Consider the following 19,453-nt stretch of genomic DNA (forward strand, 5'->3'; position numbering starts at 1 on the left):
TAAGAATAAAGTGACAATGGAACATCATCAATTTCATTAAAGGAGTGGATCAAAGAATCTTGAGCCTCGCTTCTATGGACCATTCAGAGTCACCGGGAGGATTGGAGAGGTCGCCTACAAGCTTGAGCTACCTAAGAGTTCCAAGGTGCATAATGTCTTTCACGTATCACGCCTTAAAAAGGAACTTGGGCATAAGTGATTCCTTCTACAAAGTTGCCTCCTTTGGATGAAGAAGGCAAAGCTAATATTGATTCAAGAGGCAGTGATTGACTTAAGGAGCGTACTCTACAAAAGAGGACTATTAGGGAGTACTTGGTGAAGTGGGGGGACTTACCAGTGGAGAATGCTACATGGGAGAGTGAGCAGATTTTACAATATCCAAATTTGCAATTGCTTGAGCACAAGAAATCTTGGGTAAGGAGGACTATAATGTCCCCTTCTTGCTCCTAGTTAATTTGAAGTTTCCATTAGCCTAATGTCAGGTTCCTGTAGGCTAAATGGGTTTGGTTAGGTGTCATGTCCCCAATTTTTGCCCTTCCTTAGTGACAGCATTTCTATTAGGGTTGGTCTATTATCTGGTTCCCGTAGGCCAACACAGCATGGAGGGAACCAACTCAAGGGCTTAGAGAGTCATACATGAGCCTTTTAGGTAGTTTGGAGTAGTTGACGGCAGTTTCTTAAAATTTAGGATCCCTATTTTTTAGGGATTGACTAGGAGTGGTCTTGGGGGCATCCGGAGACCTCTGAGAACGTTTTGAAGACTTTGAGTGCATCTCCTATTTTTTAGGAAGAACTTTTAGTTCGCTGACAGACCTTCCAAAGGTGCACACAACAAAGGACCATTGGAGTTCAGTTTCAGGTTGACAAGGTCAATCTCCTACTTTTTAGGAGCATCCCTAGAGTTTAGGGGAGAACTACTAATTGGCCTATGAGGTTCAGGCATACTTCACAGTGAGGTGGCTAAAAGCAATTTTCAGTTTTGAGCTCATTTGAAATATTTCCTAATTTCGATTAAATAAATAATAATAAAGTGAAATAATATAATCACTTTATATTATAATAAAGTGGCCCATTGGCACATTTTCCTAGAAGTTATAACTTAATGGTTATAACTTAATAATATGGCCACTTTTAATGAGGAATTAGACCCTCAATGGGTCAAACCACTTAGGGGAAGTTATTTTTTAATAAAAAGAAACATTTTAACATGTTTTATGATGCCAAAAGTACAACCCTAACCCCAAATTCGAATTAGGGTTTGAGGCATGTTAAAAAGACATTGGAGGCAGCATTTTATTCATTATTCAGGTTATTGGAAAGAAGAAAACTTGCAGGTTGAGCTCTGGAATACAAGGTTGCAGCATATTTTGGCCTCAAGGACGAAAACCCTTGCGCCTAGAGATCTGGACGTCCACCCAGCTACATTATTCCTTCATGTTTTGAGGAGTTGGTTCAATCTTTGCATCATTTTTAGTAGTTTGTTGGTGAGAAATTGCAGATAAATACCATTCAAGAGCAGATTGGTGTCTCATTATAGTAGATCAAGTATAATAACAATGAAATGGTCATTTCCCAGCCTGGCCGTACTTCCTATAATCTTTCCCAGCAGTTTTACCAAAGTTTGAGCTAGGGTTTGGTGAATCATTTGCAGATTGGGTGCTTTGGAGGACTTCCATTAAATTTTTTAGGCTTAATGAGACCTGTAGAAGTGAATTGATTGGTGATTAGACACCAATTGGGCCATCTTCTTACTATAGCTGGGAATTAATTCTTGACCTGATCATATGTAAGTTTGTAACTGATTGGGGGTCATACTCAACCAATTGAATGAACAATAAACTCTTATCAACTGCCTTATAACTTCCGGGTATGAGATTGCTAGTCTTGTTTAGTGAGGGACTCATGGAGCCACTTAAGGGGTCGATTTCACCTATGAAGAAGGAAAGGAGTATGCAGTGGGCTGCCCAAAAGTCAAAATTTCAGTCCAAGTCTTTTCCAAACAAGAAAGATAAAGAACATTTCACAAAAGACTCCAATCAGCAAAAAATCAATCACAAGACTTGAAGGTGAAGCACTTAATGACTTAAGAAAAAAAGAATTTATGCTTTACATCCAAAGAGCCTTGGAATCCAAAACATGAGTGTGCAACAAAAGGGAAGGTGAGTAAGATAGAGTACTATTTAGCAGAGGAACCATCAACAAAAAAATCAAACCAACAATTTGATTCAGATGAAAAGGAGGAAGAAGAGTCTTCAAACAAGTTTGGAAAGGGTGAGAAGAATGATGGAAAGCTTGCCCAACTCCATAGTTTTCAAAAGAATGAGTTCCTACGCATACAAGGGGTATTAGTTGTGTTGTGACCTAATCACACATCACCCCATTCCAAATGGAGACCCCCTACTTTTTAGGTCCTCTTGGTCTTTTGGTTTTGGTTCTTTGGGTCCTTCTGCAGCAATCCTTTCGATCTCCCCAATCTGCAAGTGTTTTGGTGAAATTTGATCAACTCTGCAAGTCGTTTGAGCGAATTTGGCTAAGTTTGGAACTCGTTTGGTCTATTTTAGGGTTTTGCCCTTCAGACTTAGGTTTCAGGTCTTTTCCTTAGGGTTTTGCAAAATCAAAATGTTGTAATGAAGTCGGAGCCCTCCAAGGAAGCTACCAGTGAAATTACTATTTTTAGTAAGTTTCACTGCATCTCGAATTGTCTTTTTTGGCCAAAAATCAAACTTACTATTTTTAGTAGTTTCTAATTTATTGTTACTATTTTTAATAAGTGTCATCTTGTCTCGATTTGCCCAGATATGATGTTTTGAAGTACTTACCATTTTTAGTAAGTCTATTTTTGGCAGGTCCATCTCAAGCAGTGTTCACGACACTAAAGGCAGAGCATTCCTGAAAATCTTTGTAAAATCTTTGTCTAAATCCAGAAAGTTGACAAAAGCAGACAAGTGGTCAGAAAATGGCTGTGTGAAGTTCTTTCTTGAAGTAGAAAAGCATGAAAAATCTTCGAAGGTAGAGAAATTCACTTCAATCCAAAAGTGGCATCCAAATCTTGAAAGGTGAAAAAATGGCTAAGTCGGGGAAGAGAATCCAAACCCTGGCAAAAATACAATTCAAGGCTAGAGTGGGCGACAAACTTGGGTCATGGAGGAAAAGCAAGAATTATCTAAATACAAGGTCATTCTAGCACCCAAGCAAGGAGTCAGGGCGCCAAAACCAAGGCATGGTGGAAAAGCAAGAAATACTCAAATTCCTCCACATCATGAAGACAACGCCCAAGTCTAGATGGAGAGTGCCAAAGTGAAGTAGTGGAGGAATTTTCCTCCAAGGCCAAAATTCCTTCACCTAGTCAAAATTCCACCCAAAATAGAGATAGGGAGCCAAACAAAGGTTGTGGAGGCTTTTTCCTCCAAAGACCAAATTCCTACACAAAGTGGATTTAGTGCTTGTTGTGACCATTTCACACATCGCCCCATTTGAATGGGGACCCCCTCTTTTTTGCTCGGTTTTGCCTGTTCTTCTCCCTGCTTTTAGGGTTTTGGGTAAGTGAGCGAGTCGTCTGGACTAGGGTTAAGCCTTAGGGTTTCCATTTTGATGTTTTTAAGCCAGAGTCCAGTCCATTTTGAATGATTATTTAGCTTCCTCCCAAATGTTGCAATTTGTGAAATAGGGTGAATCTGTCAGGATGTCGAGTGAGTCTGTCTGGGTTCAGTCGGAATTTTGAAAGCAAGTCCAAATTTTGCCTAAGTGTTAGTGATGGAATTTTGAAGTTTAGTCCAAATTGAATTTTTTGACCAAATTTTGGAAATATTGATAATTGATCCCTGGCCTTGGAGATAACCTAATTTTGCCTTGTGAAGTGACTGAGAGCCTAAATTCTTGATATTTTGGCCTATAGGGGTAGAATCGCTCTTGTCCCTCTGTCAGGGACCAGGGCGAAATTGGTATTTTATGCATCTTGGTTATTAACTTGTTTCATTTGTCTTGTGCAGGGTCGCCAGGAGACACAGTTGAACATGGATTGAGGATTTTGAGGATTTTTGAACTCAAAAATGGCAAGTTTTTCAAGGTTTAAGGTCAAATCTCTCCTGTCCCTCACCCAGGGACCAGAGCGAAATGGCTTACTTAGACCATTTTTGGCCTTAGTTGATCAAATTAAAGCATCAAGGACGCAATGAAAGGTGAAATCAACGTGATGAAGCACCCACACTTAGTTGCTTGCAATGAAAAGTTGAACATTTGCCCTTAAGGACAAAAATCGCTCCTCTCCCTCACTGAAGGACCGGAGCTTGTTTCTTAAAATTGCACTGTCCTTGCAGGATCAAGACGATTTTTGGATTGGAAGAGATCAAGGAGGGCATGTTTTGTCCATTGAATATAATTTGGAGTAATTTGCAAACAAGGAAACATGCTAAGATGGCAAAATCGCTCCTGTCCCTCACTGAAGGACCAGAGCTTGAAATCCAAGATCGCCTTATCCTTGCAAGATTTGAATGATTTCGTGATTTGAGAAGAACAAGGAAGGTACATTTTACTCGTTGAATATAATTTGAGTACACCTCGAAGGAGAAAATCGACCCAAGAAGTCAAGTTCGCTCCTGTCCCTCTGTCAGGGACCAAGGCGAATTTCAAAGATAGCTCCTGTCCCTCACCAAGGGACCAGAGCGATTTTTCCTCAAGACAAGTTTTGGACCAAGGAAAAGCGAATTTCAAGCAAGAGATGAAGGAAAGGCGACCCAACCAATCCATCAAAGATGATTTTGAAAGTTGGCGAGATACAATTGAGCTAATAAACGCAAAATCGCTCCTGTCCCTCTCCAAGGGACCAGGGCGAAATATACCTTATCTAGCATTCCCTTCCGAATTTGGTTAAGTCCAGGCCAAAGGGCATGATGGTAAAGATGTTTGGAATGCCTCAAGAGAGAACGAAGTTGTAAATAACCCGAGAACTTGATGAAATTGCCCAAGGCGCTCCTGTCCCTCTCCAAGGGACCAGAGCAATTTTCTTAAAGGACAAGTTTTTGGCAAAGGTGAAGTGAGTTTTAAGTTTGAGGCAAATAAAAGAAGGCGTAACCACTCTATTGAAGATAATTTTGAAGATTGAAAAGAGCAAGTGAAACCTATTTTGTCCTAGGCGCTCCTGTCCATCTCCAAGGGACCAGAGCGATCTCTTCATAAGGCAAATTTCTCGCAAAGTTAAAACGAGTTTCATGTTGGAGATGAGTGAAGGGGAGCATAACGAATCCATTGAAGATAGTTTTAAACATTGGCAAAGAATGATTGAGCCTATAATTGCCAAATCGCTCCTGTCCCTCACCAAGGGACCAGGGCGAAATATAGATTGTCAAGTCTTTTCCTTCGAATTTAGATGAATCCAGGTCAAGGCACAAGGTGGCGATGATGTTGAAAAGGCTTCGAGGAAAAGTGAAGTTACAAAGACCACGAAATGTGATGAGAATTGCTCAAGGCGCTCCTGTCCCTCTCCCAGGGACCAGAGCGAAATCCTCAAATTTGCCTTATTGCCTAGTATTTTGGAGCACTACTATCATTTGCAAGACTCAAGAAGGAGTAAGAAACACTGTTTTACACTTTGAAGGCAATTGAAAGTTGATATGATCAAGGATTAGCACAAGGAACAAAAGTTCGCTCCTGTCCTTCACTGGAGGACCAGGGCGATTTTTATTGAATCAGTCATTTCCTTCAAAAAACTACGTCAAGGCGAGGTCATGCAAGGTCGAAAATGTCTTTTGGAAGAAGATGAGCAAGGAGTTAACGTCAAAAGTCGACAATTTTGAGCTCAAATACAAAAATCGCTCCTATCCCTCACCAAGGGACCAGGGCGAAAGCACTTTAAGGCGCACTCCTTCCACAAAGGGGAATGAATTAAGCTCAAGGTTCTCAAGCGAAATGATATTTTGGACGTCCAAGATGGGACTTGGAACGTGAAAAACAAGAAATGCAAGGCCAAATGAAATGGACGCTCCTGTCCCTCTCTCAGGGACCAAAGCGAGGTTCTCAACAAGGTGGTATTTTTATCATGCTTAGACGCCAATGTCATCTTAAACGCATTAAATGCTAAGTCCGCTAAAACTTTTAAAAAAAAATTCAATTAAAGTTGGCATTTAATAAGTTCGCATAACTCATTTAATAATTAATTTATGTCTTTTAAACAAAATCGAAATTATTAATTGCAAAGGCATTTAATTAATTAATCATTAAATTAAATAAAAAGAGAGCACTTGGGTTCTATTTTAAATGTTTTCTACAAAAGTCGGCCTCCTTTTTATTTAAATTTTGTTATTATTTGCCTTATTTCCAAGTCGGCCTCCTTTTTTAAATTTTCTTATTATTTGCCTTATTTCCAAGTCAGCCTATAGGGATTGCAATGCATGAGCGCCTATAAAGGGGAGGTATGATATGGCATTTTAAATCATCATTTAATCATTGTTACATGTGATTTTGGCGAAGAATAGAGGGAGCAAATTTTGATCCAAGGAGAGGAGCGAAATTTCCATCCAAGGAAGAGTGCGAACTTTGTTTGTGGTTAGAAGTGGAGCGAATTTGCCCTCAAGACGTTGAAGACCCCAAGGGTGGTGAAATTGCTAGAGGAGGACCACGTTGAAGACTTCAATCTTCATTTTGCCTAGGCAAATTTCCTTAATTTTGCGTCTTTTCTTAGAGTTAGCTCTCAAAGTGAGGTATGGCGAAGTCCCCTTTGTCCAATTTTGAATTTTGAATCGTCCTAGCCTCAATCTCCAATTTTGAATTTTGAAATTTTGAATTTCCAGTAGCTCAATCGTATTTAGGAAATGATAACTCAAAGACTTATCATGAAGTTTCCTAAATTCAATCTTTAATCTAATCTATATTTCTACATTGCAAAATCTATTACTTATTATGAAACGTTGTGTAGGTGTTACGATGGCGACCCCGAAGGCGAGAGCATCCACCAGTCGTCCAGCTCTCATGAAGGAAGATCAAAAGAATGAAGAATTGGAGACCAAGATCGTGTCGAAGTGGAGCAACATTGGAGATACCAACTTAGGAAACTTCAGTACGAAGAAGTTTCAAGAGGTCCCTTACATTGGCAAGCCATCACCTGTTGCCAAGAGAATAATTGAAAGTGGCATCATTAAGGCGGTCGGCTTCCCTCCAGCAATCCAGTGCCATGAGTTGATGATCGAGTGTGCTCGCCATTATGATCCACAGTCAAGATCGATCGTGTCCAAGGAGGGGAACACTTTGGCTTATCTTTCAGAGGAAGCTATAAGTGAGGCTTTCCATCTTCCAGAGCACAGAGATATGATTTACAAAAGCATAGAAGGAGCCAGGTCCATGTACGAAGATGATCCAGACACTTGCCTAAGCATCATCAATAAGAACTAGTTACTCAAGAGTCGTCCTCGCCTGAGCAAGATTCCAAACACACCACATAGGATCGACTTCCAGGAGGAGTACAGAGATTTGATAACACTACTCAACCGAGTCACAAGGGCTCCTCAGGCCTTCTATTTTGAGAAGTGGATGTTCTACTTCATCCAAGTGATAGTTCAGGGAAAAGGAACAATTCATTGGGCTAGAATAATTAGCCATTGCTTGGACGTACAGTTAAGGAGACTGAAGGCTACTAAGTCCTTCCACATGAGTTCATACATCATATATGCCTTGATCAGGAGCTTTGAATATGCAAGATTACCTCACAGAGGAGTGATTGGAAGAGGGGCCGGGGAGTTCAGAGTTTGTGATTCCTATGTTCACTTGCATCATCCGCCAGGAAGTGACTACAAGTTAGTCAATGATACCTTCACGATGAACATCACTAGGACATTGCAAGGCGGAATTCACAATCGGTTATCTCAGGATGCACAAGAGCTTGTAAAGAGGTATGGTGCTTGGTTCATCCAATTTCAGAAATTTACATATATTAGAGTTCATGGTTGTCCTTCACCTCCATACATGTTGCCGAGATATCCGACAAACAGAATAGTGTTACTTGAGGTAACTAGACAGTTGGCAGCTTATGCAAAGGCATTCAGACACAGACATGGAAATGGAGTTCCTGTGCCTATCATATTAGGGAATTCAGTTGAGGTATGTCCTAATGCTCTAGCCATGGATGATGTAGAGAAGGAGTTAGCTTTATATTCATTTTCATTCTTTGCCTTGAGAGAAAGCTTTGATCCTTATGGGTATATAGAGGAGACAATCGGTAGAAAATACAAGCATGAGTTTCAGATAGAAGACTTTGTGATGAATCTCTCAGATGATCTTGAATTAAAAAGAAAGATGCATTCCAGATTGCCTTTAGACTTCATCAGGAAATGCAAGATTTACAGAGTGGCCGACCAAGTTCAGGACAGCGGCAGACATCTCCAATCATCTTATGACCGAGAAAGCAAAGCAGTAAGGTTAGATTGGAATGAACCCGAGATTGTAGATCTAGATGCTTTGATGGCTCCAGTTTTGTCTTGTACTCGCAGATGGGTTGATGTGCAACATCAAAAGTTGAGAGAGTAGGGCATATCTATGACCTTTACTTTGGGGGAAAGACCAGCTGAAGGAGGAGCAAGTGTAAGTGAAGGTAATCCTAATCCCAAAGGCACAAGCGAAGGCAACCTTCGAAGCGCAAGTGAAGGCAATCCTCATCCGAGAGGCTCGAAGAGGAAAGAGAGACCTGAGAAAAGAGAATCCTCCAAGAAGAAGCAAGAGGCCAACCGAGATCGTTCATCCGGCACATCTTCTCGACAAGACAAGAGGACACTTGAAATAGAGGAGTCTATGGAATCAATGGTACAAAACGATAAACAGGAAGAAGGACAGGCACCTCAATGATCATCAAGTCAATCTCTCCAAGTTAATGAGCTACATGAAGACAAGAACGATAACGAAGTGATATCTCCTCTCAGAGAAGAAGAAACGTTGCCTAAGGAGATACAGGTTAAAGAAACAAGATCTGCCATCCCAGATTGGTTAAAGGAGAGACTAACAAGGGTGATTGTGATCGAGGACGAAGATAATGTGATTGATTTAGAGAGCCTTGTTGGAAATTCTCAAGAAGTGACAGAAAAGAGGAAGGCTACTAAGATGTCCAAGATGATCAAAGATGAGACAGGATCCAGGAAATTGCAGATAGCTACACCAGCAGTGGACAAGTATGAAGGTGAGATCCTCGTAGAGGAATATGATGTAGAGACATTTGAGCTTGGTCCACTCACAGCCGAGCAGACACTAGATGAGGCCACCGATTCGTTTGAAGCACTAAAAGACAAGCTTAGGGAAGAAATGGAGAAAAATAGAAAGCTTGAGAGAGAGAGAGGTGCATGGAGAGGCTACTTTAGCCATCTCAATCAGCCTTTGGGACGTCAGGATCCAGCAGTATCACCCGTGCAGGCACTTCCCCTTGAGTCAGTTGGTGAGGCAGAGAGAGTCAGGAGTTTGGTCCAGCTTATGAGCTCTTGGATTGACAAATCTCATACAGTTGCTATTGAATTTGCAACAAGGATGATGCAGACCATTCACCGAGCTATCCAGGTTCTTGAGATCATCCACAACCTAATGATAACGGTAGCCGCCTTTGCTCATACTAAAGATGTTATCATTCGTCTCCTGCAAGTAATCAGACAAACATCAAGGAAAGTCCTAGTACAAGAAAAGATAATGGATGGAGGACCGCATAGTTTACTTCAGTGGTCAACTTTACTCCAGATGAAGGAAGTTCTCTTCGAGGACATCAGTACTAAATGCAATCATGTTGAGGAGGTCATCCACCCGATCCAGGATAGAGTGTTTGAGGTATTATGTACTATTCTTGGCAGGAGGATCGAAGTTGAGACAGATGTGGATTTACAAGAATTGGAAGAAAGGGTCAAGGTCATCTTTTGCAAAGATGCGAATGTTATCACAGATGAGCAACGAGACCAGATGTTTGCTACCATGCTCCTAATTGAGAAGACCAAAGAACTTGAACCTGAATGGGACACTGCTCTTCTCAAGGCTTTTGATCAAGCCATCCATTTGGAAGAACGAATGAGGAATCTTCGTGAGATTCCAATTGCTGAGATTGAAGGAATCGTGTCCAGATTCATTACATATGCTAAAAAGGAGCATTGGAAAGGGAATAAGATTCTAGAAGAAAGGTTGTTATAGATGACATGGCACCTTAATTGTCATTGGTCTATGTCTCCTAGATTTTTGTGCCAAATTTAATATTTGGCTATGCATTTAATATTGTTCAATAAAAAAGGGACTATTTGTAATAAACCCTAATTAGGGTTTAGGTGTCATAATCTTGGCCATTGATCTTCTTTTGATCTGGACCATTCATTGTAATTGAGGATGCTATATATACCCTCATTCCTTTTCATTTTAAAAAGGAGATATTAGAGAATTAGAGAGAGATTAGAGATTAGCAATTAGATAAGAGCAAGTTACTTTGTAGCAAGATTGAGCTTTGAAGAAGGAATTTCAAACAATTGTTGTTTATGATGGCTTTGAGATCAATAAAATATTGAAGTTATGGTGTTTTATTGCAATTCTTGTGGTTATCTTCATGGTTGTTTACTTTCTTGAATCATTCTCAGTCAAAGTAATGTTTAAGTTTGAAAGACAAAGTGTTGGGCTTGATCTTTGGTGAGATTCACTTTCCAAACCACTAGCTTCTTGCTGATTGTAGGAACGCCTTGGGTGGTCAACTAGAGAAACTTGAATCACCTAAACCTTCAATCGTCATTGAACTTTGGATATGTACCTTTGTGGTAGTGTCTATGATCCTTGATGAATTGAAAGATCATTTGTTACCTTAGAAGATCGCATCAATTTCAGTTGAGTTGTTATTTTATGGCAATATTGAAGTTGGTAGAATCTTGCCAAGTCCCGTCCACATTGAGTCATTGTTAGGATTAGATTAGAATTTATCTCTTGCAAGCCCTACTCTTTTGATCTTTTTTGAGAATTTGTTAGTATAGGAAATTCTATTTCGGAAACGTAAGGCCCCTTGATGAAACAGCAATCACAACGACCACTGGTGCTTATCCACACGTAGAGACCCTACATAAAAGAACATTGGAGTCACCCTGATTGATCCTTCTTTGCGACATCTTCAGCAATCAGAGACTTTATTCAAGGGAGGATAAGGTACCTTTGGGTATTTTATTCTGTGTATGATTGTGTACAAAATACACGTCAACAGTGCTCAAGGCTGACGAAGAGCGCTAGAAAAGGGTGATGTCGGAATTTCCTCCGTAACATATTTTTCCTGCAGCACATGGAATTAGCGCCAAAGACTGAGGAGGAGCGCTAGAATGAGGTCATGGAGGAGTTCCTCTCCGTGACATGAATTCCTCCACAAGGTGAAATTTCCACCCTAAACAGGAGAAGAGCAACAAAACATGGTTGTGGAGGAATTTTCTTCCAAAGCCAAAAATCCTAAACATAGTCAAAATGTCGCCCAAGTCTTTGGTAAGAGCACCAAAGTAAGGTGTAGGAGGAATTTTCTCCTCGTAAAATTCCTCCATCATGGTGATTTAGCGCCCTGGTTGGAAAGGGAATGCAAATCAAGATTAAGGAGGATAATGCCAAGATTTCAAATTTTCTTCCCAAGGACAAAATTGAGAAAAGAAATCAAGGGCAAAGAAGAAATTCAAAATTCCTCTCTCAGGGATAGATTTCTTCCCAAAGTGAAGAAATTCCAAGGCATGAGAAAAATTTACCAAGAGAGAATTTTCTCCCTCCTAAATTCCAAAGCTCAAAAGGGAAAAAATTCCTAAAAAAAAAAGGAAACGTGATTGATTGATCAAAAATCTCCCTCCAAATAAGATGAATTCAAAAACATGAAAAAACTCTTCCAGGATAAAAAAAATTCAGATGAACAGGATTTCTTTCCAAGTGGAAAAATCAGCAAAAATCTTTCAAAATATCCTTTTGAATCCAAAATTGAAAGATTTTCACAATCAATGAGTTGGCGACATGCAAAGGGAATATTCCATATTTATGACACATAACATAAGAAATTACAAAAATTTCCATTTTTGAACTCAGCTTTGATCGCAGGACCCGTTTGCATGCCGAGTTGTCAAGGGAAACATGACGCATTTTAAATACAACTGCCAATTTTAAGCTTTCACCAACTTGGTTGCAACTTAGAAGGATTGGAATTCATTTCTCACGCAGGTTTTTTGAGAAATTTCAACTTGGAGAGAGGTGGAGAAAAGTCAAAGGCCAAGAATTTATTATTTTTTTAGAAGTTCTTGTTTGCGAGGTTCAATTTATTTTGTTTTGTAGGAATGGAAGAATCCAGCAAAGCTACAAGCACTTCCCGGTGGGCGCAAATCAAGAATGAGATGAAAAAATCCCTTCTAGAGTCCAAGATTGGTTTCTATTAACCAAATGCATAATCCCAACCTCAAAGCTGATTCCTCCAGGAATTCTGCCCCACCCCAGAAACATAGAAAAAAGAATGTCAACAACTTGTGATGGAAAAGATTAGAAATGATACTGTCTGAAAACATAATGAAATGAAAAATGCGAATAACAACAGTGAAATTGATGGTTGTGAAGGTCTTGAATCCCCAATCATTATTAAGAATAGAGTAAATAAAGGGGATAATTCAAAGGATGTCCATCCTTTGCTAAACAAAGAAGCTGAATCTCTTGTGAAGAATATTGTCCAAGAAATTGAGAAAAAGAATCAACTTGTTAAGAATCTGCAAATACCTAAAAGGCTACCAGCCCCTTCTAACTTGGAAATCAATATCAATAAAGGAATGTCAGCAATGATAATGTTGACTCAAAATCAGAGTCACAGCATGGAAAGCATATTGAAACCGGATAATGATACCAATGAAAAAATTTCAATAGATAATAAGGAGGGTGAATTCACCCCCAAGTCTGATCCGACTGGTAGGTCTTTGCAGATTCCTAGCAACTTGATCACTAACAGCTTGAATAATAATTCTAGTTTGGACTCTTCAGTTATACCCAAACATGGACAGGTCTCCGACCATGTGTTTTTAGTATGTTGTTTCCAGCCATTGACATTCTTGATGCATTTTAATTTTGCAAATTGAAGAAGTTTGTGAAGGCATTTTGGAGTGTTTGCAAAGTATTTTTTGGGGTATTTTGAGTAATTCCTAGATAGCATCATACAATTTCTCATCTGGCATGCATGTGGGGGTTTTGTCCTTGTTTAAATTCCTAGTGTGATGTGCATCATACTTCTGCGTTAACCACCCACATTGGAAGTTGATTTTTGCCTGGCCAGGGAGAATTGTGGGAAATTTGAAGGGTTTCCAGTCAGAAAAGTACGGACCAATTACAAGTCGTACCTCCTGCAGACTGGACTAGGACACATTTCGCCCTCATTTCCATGTCATTTGTTATTGTTGAGTGGCTAAAAGGTGTTGAAAGATAGCCGCCAACCTTAGAAGGTGTTCCTTGCTGGTTTGGGAGATGATTTGCTGATTTTATTTGGCTAATAAACCTGCAACACCATTATTTACAGTTATATAAGACCTACAACTTAGCTTCCTAGACTGTTATATATATGCTATTTCCAGTTGGGTGTTGGGTTTAATAGTTTTGGTCATCTAGAGAGTGATTTCAACAGTACATTTTGGTATCGTCTTTGTAACAGATATGTTTTTTTCATATCAGCAGCTAACCCACTTCATTTGATGATAAATATGCTTATGGACTAATGTTGTGGTGCTTTGGATGGTCCTACCTCCAAAGTCATGTATTTCCTAAGCTTGAATTGTAACACTAGATATTAGTACTGCCAGTGAATATATTTTGGTTATCGCTGATACTTACCCCACTGCACAAGTGGTTTGTAACCATCGACCACTGGACAAGTGGCAGGAGCATTGTTATTTACTTTTAGTTCTATAAACTTTCCCGCTGATAGTGAACGTGCCCATTTGTTATTTACCTTCGAATTAAAAAAGCTTTCCCACTGGAGTGGATGTACTCTTGTAATTCCCGCTGAACAAGTAGATGTTTACTTTCAGTACTGTAATGCATCCCACTGAATAAGTGGCACTGGCCGGCTTGCCACCTGATGCTTTCCATTTCTGTAGCTTGTTATCAATTATTAGTGATTCTGAACACCGTATGCCCTCACCTTGCCCTTCTCAGGATCTAGGTGACCAGAAAATGGAAAGGAAGTTGTTATCTTTCATTTCAGATTTGAAAGCTGACCCACATTCTCACAAAAATAAATGGTGGTGGTTATTGCACACTACTTTGTTTGTTTTGCATGCCTTTGTTTAGAACCAATTACATTTAATTCCTTAGGGTTCCACATAAATCTTCTCATTTTTCTTCTTCACGGTCACTATTTTCCTTGTACCATTATAAGATTTGTTGTCCTTGTGCTTCCTAGTGTCATTCAGGCCAAGGATCATGAAATGTGATAAAATGTTAAGCAAGGAATCAAGATAGGCAATTGAGCAATGTACCAATGTCTTCCTTTATTGCCAAATTCTTCTAAATCATGACCTATGGTGCTTGATTTCTTTCAGCTTCTTCATATACGTGCTCTCCTACAAAGAGATGCCACAAATATTTGAAGTCCCTTACAAGGTAATTCTCATCTCCCTGGTTTGTATTCACTGCTTTGTTGATTAGTAATCCCACATATTTTGCAATCTCTTTAATGTCTTTATCAATAAGTACTGACTGCTGTTTCCCTTGTATCACTTATTAAGGCAATGGCACCAGAAGGTTTGCTACTGATTCTACACTACCAAATTGCAGCAATATACAAAATAACAACAGTAAAATAATTAACACAATAATAATTAATCGAATGTTCTCATGTAGGTAGTGTCTATGCAATTGCTTGGTACACGTCCCCAAAATCAACATACCTGCCTTCACAGGCTTCCTTATAAAATGAAAGCATGTACATTTATTGTTTATACAACCATGGACAACAAAATATAAGAAGTTACACCACCACCTAATGCTGACAAAAACATAAGGGGTTGATTCTGAAAAAAATATTATTAAATCAACAGTCCACAAGTGCATGATAAATAGATGACAGCGTACACAAGTTATGGACCAACACTATTTTCCTTGCACAAAAAAGCTTATATTATGTTATTAAAAAGAGTTCTCCAAATATTTTGTCACCTGAACTTACAATCTTAGCATCGGCATATACTAATTTGCTTATTATATGAATTCAGTAGACTGGTTAAGTCCCAAAGTAGGCATAGCTCCAAACACCACCATCTCTCCCCTGTCATGACTGCACATGGTCATTTGATGACCATAGAAAGTGGAAGTCTTTTAAACCTAGCCCACACTATACAAGATATTTGCTTATGCTGTTAATTAGGTTTCAAATTGATGTATGAACATAGATTCTCTTATCAAAGCCAGCTAAGCATATTTTGAGGCGAAGTATACAGGGGATAATCATAATATCCACTTCCACAATGAAAAGAAAAAATTAGAGGTTGAAGAAAGAAAGGACCAAAAAAGAGCATGTGGTTTATAATTAACTTCCATTGTATAAGAATTTTGATGTTGGCAATAGAGTAGGAAATTCAAATCAATTTAAGCTTTATAGACTTTGTAGATCAAAACTGACTCTCTCCAAAAAGATGAACGTTGTATTGAGCCGAAAAGAAACAACTATAATATGGTTCTCTAGCTTGGGCACTTCATTGCTACTGCTACAATGTGGATGGTTATCAGCTTGGAATAGCGTGCATATTTGGTGGTGATGGTTAGCAGGGTGCTCAACCTGCTTAAGCTGGTCATCCATATGACAGAAAATCTGCTTTAAAATGTGTCTCATTTTGGGAGCAGGTGTTGTTGCTTGCAACAGAAAGCAATAAATGTATGTTGCATTTTAATGACAGAAGCAGAAAGAAAGATATATAATCAAACACGTTGATTTTAGCAAGGCAAAAAAAAAGTAAAATAATGGATACATAGAAATGAAATTTAAATTGCAATAATTTGTAACTCTTCTTCTCAACTGTAATGTTCCCTCATAATAACCTCCATGCCAAACCATGTTAGATTTGATTATTGATAAAGCGATTATCAAACATCAACATCTTCCAAGACCAATATATAGCCCTTAGGAGGAATAAAGTAAAGGACTGATTAGGATACACAGTTCAATGATCAACTAAATGAAGGAAGAAGTGATCTCAGTGACTCATTCATGATAGCATGAAGAATCAATAAAGATGGCCCATGTAGATTAGGGTTAATCATTAATACTAACAAATAATTAACATATGATGAATAGTCAAGCAATCAGTTTACTTATGGAAGAGAACCGATAAGAGATAGATTAAGGGAAACGATTTCAAAGAGACAAGAGACATGACTCTTTAGACACCACTCATCATATATTAAGACAATCCAGTTCATTTCATGAAGGCATCGAATATTGTTTTATTATTCACTTGTATCCATATTTGGATCTGCTCAAATCAAGCATCTCCTTTTGGCATTTTCAGGTTGCACGGATTAGAAGTAACAATCAGGAACAGCACCATTATTTGCATACTTCAAAAGGAATAATCAGACACAGCAATTAATCATCATCACTCTAAGTGACATAGAGAAGACCGACAACATAAGTTTATAGTTATATCAGAAACAGCAAAAAGGTATCTCCATAGTATAGATCAGAACAGTCATTGCATAGTTCCCACCGTCATATCAGGCATAGCAAAGATATTACATTTTATCGAATTGATAAGGATTATATACTACAAATTCTGAATATCATATTCATTGTAACCAAATGATAGTTGCAGATTATATATTGTTTTGGATATCAATTGCATCAAGTTAGAGAAATAGACATATTCAAATAGCAGATTATAAGTTATGATTCTTATTATACATGGTATCTACTATTATCTATTTCAAGGTTTTGTGTTAATTACTTAGAAAGAAGGCACCTGTGATTAAAGTGTTAGTTAATAGTCTCTCATTCCTAAGAATTCAAATAAGGGGACATTACATCAACTAAAATCAATTGCATTCAAGGGAGCATAATACATTTTGGAGGTTTATTTGCTACTTTCAGAATGCATAAATAGTGAGATATGAAAAATTCAAGTGAAAAATGCAATTTTGAAAATTTAAGAGATCAAAAATAACACATACACTTCTGCTTGTACATATACTTCTGAACCCAAATTCACCATTGTCCGAAGCTGTGTTAATCCATTTTTTTCCAACATTAGTATGTTCTTTTTCAGGTCCAAGCTGTAAAATGTCAAGTCATAACCATAGCAATCTTTGAGCCTTTTTTGAGCTCTCTGTTTGTGGCATCTACATTCATTAACTACAGATTCTGCATATATGTTTTCAAGCTATATCAAAACCATTGATGTTAAAACTTGCAAAAAAGAGATAGATCAGTGTTTTGTACGCAACATTTAAAACAGCCGAACTTGGCTATTTTTGAATTATTAAAAACCAATAAACTCTTGAAGGTCATCCTATTAAAAATTTAAATCTAAAAGAATGGCGATGATGGCCTAGAAGTAGATATTAGCCAAAATGGCAATGCAAGAAAGGAAAAAACATATTAGGACCTACACACTAAGTCACAAGGTTTGAATTCGAATTCGAAATCGACAGCCATGAAATTCGGATGAAATTTGACAAGGGAAAAATTTGAAAAAAAAAATTCGGATAAAATTTGCCTTATATAATTTTGTTTATTTTTAAATATATGTATACTTCTAATAAATTATCAAAATAGCTTAACATTGCTAAAATCAATGTAATAAAATATATAATAAAATACATCATAATAAAAATCATTAAATCATCATAATAAAATATATACAAGTATTATAAGCTTTATTATAATGCTTGCAAGTTGCATATATTTTTTTATAATAATGAAAAAATCACTGTAATAAAATATTAAAATATATAAAAAATATATATATATTTCTAAAAAACAATTATTACACTAAAAAATAAATTATAAAACTATAAAAATAAATCACACTGAGTCGGGCAAAATAAATCACTATGAGTCGGGCAAAATAAATCACACTGAGTCGGGCAAAATAAAAATTATAAAACTATAAAATATTTCTTGCATCTATGGACCATGACTATCGAATGCAGCCAAAAAAAGGCACCTTCCTGAACATGCTGTCATTGGAGCTTGGTAAAGTGGAGTCGTGGCGACGTGGACTGTAGTGCAGGGCCCAGGCTGCAGCTATGGCCGTCGACGGCAGCAACGGCAGTGTTCAGAACAGGCTCTGAGAATGACGGGAAGCCTTGCAGTGATGGGAACCCACAACGCATTGCAATTCTTCCAGCGACGGCGACCCAGCAGACAACGCACTGCAACTTCTTGTAGCGATGGCAACCCACACTGCAACTTAAAAATCCGCCGAATTTATGGCCGAATTTGAACGTATGTTTTTTAAAAGTTTGAAATTCGAAAAAATTCGAACTTCATGCTTGAAAATCGCCGATTTCTGTGACTTAGCCTACACATTACCAGAATAGTCAATACTATAGATGAAAGTTATCATATGGCAATTGATCAGGAGAGACTATCTAATAGTGTCACTATCATAGACCTGTCTATATCTCACAGAATTGAAAATAAATAGTTAAACCTCAAGTACTAAAGAAAACAAAAGAAGATTTCCATTGTTCATATTAAATTTTCATCATGCTTGTATAAGATAATAAATGGCTTATAAACAAGCCAGGGTAGCCTGAAAGTGCTATATTAAAAAGAACTGAAAGCAACCAATCACAGCCAAGCAGCATTTTAAATGCAAGTACTCCTATAGTAGCAATATAAAAAAACAAATTAAATATGAAGATGAAATGAAGTTCAGATTGCTGAAAACATCAAATATATGGCTACCAGAAACCAGCACAACACAGATTAAAATAAAATATAACTTAAACTCATTTGGATGAACAAGTTATCAAGGATCCTATGAGGTAACTAAACGCAATTATTTCCATAATCCATAGAAATGTCAACTTCTTGATTATGGCCAATGAGGATTTGTCATGCTGGAAAAGGACCATGTTATGACTTCACCAAGCAGCTCTCAACCCCACAGTTAGCAATACAAACTACAACATTTTTGTAGATTTTCTCAGCACCAATTGAATGGAATATCAGGTTAATAGGTTCTGTAATGTTGTATGTAGTTGGAACTTCTGTAGTGTTTATTAGGTGAGTAAAATTATTTCACCCATATGCTGAAAATACACATATTTTTGGATCTCAAGAAAAGCATATACCAATGATGAATAAAATACGGTTCTTCCATCATTCGTATCAAAGCAGGGAAGAGAGTGGATTTATCAGCTGTGGATGTTTACCTCTTGTTCTACCCAATCTGAAACGTGTCTGTGCTACATGATACTCTTTCAGAATCAAAAAAAAATCTGTGTGTCAAAATTAAAGTTGGAAATGATAATTTCT

The 19,453-nt window shown here is 38.0% G+C and overlaps 1 protein-coding gene across 1 annotated transcript in view; it reads right to left on the reverse strand.

Moving 5' to 3' along the window:
• Positions 1-19,453, reverse strand: part of LOC131054299 (uncharacterized) — a 191,498-nt gene that overhangs the window by 54,286 nt on the left and 117,759 nt on the right. The window contains exon 3 of the mRNA XM_057988773.2: positions 17,140-17,241. Within this exon, the coding sequence (XP_057844756.2) occupies positions 17,140-17,241 (102 nt within the window). The remainder of the gene's footprint in view (positions 1-17,139; positions 17,242-19,453) is intronic.

This window comes from Cryptomeria japonica, chromosome 2 (genome assembly GCF_030272615.1).
Source record: "Cryptomeria japonica chromosome 2, Sugi_1.0, whole genome shotgun sequence".
In the NCBI taxonomy this organism is placed as follows: Eukaryota; Viridiplantae; Streptophyta; class Pinopsida; order Cupressales; family Cupressaceae; genus Cryptomeria; species Cryptomeria japonica.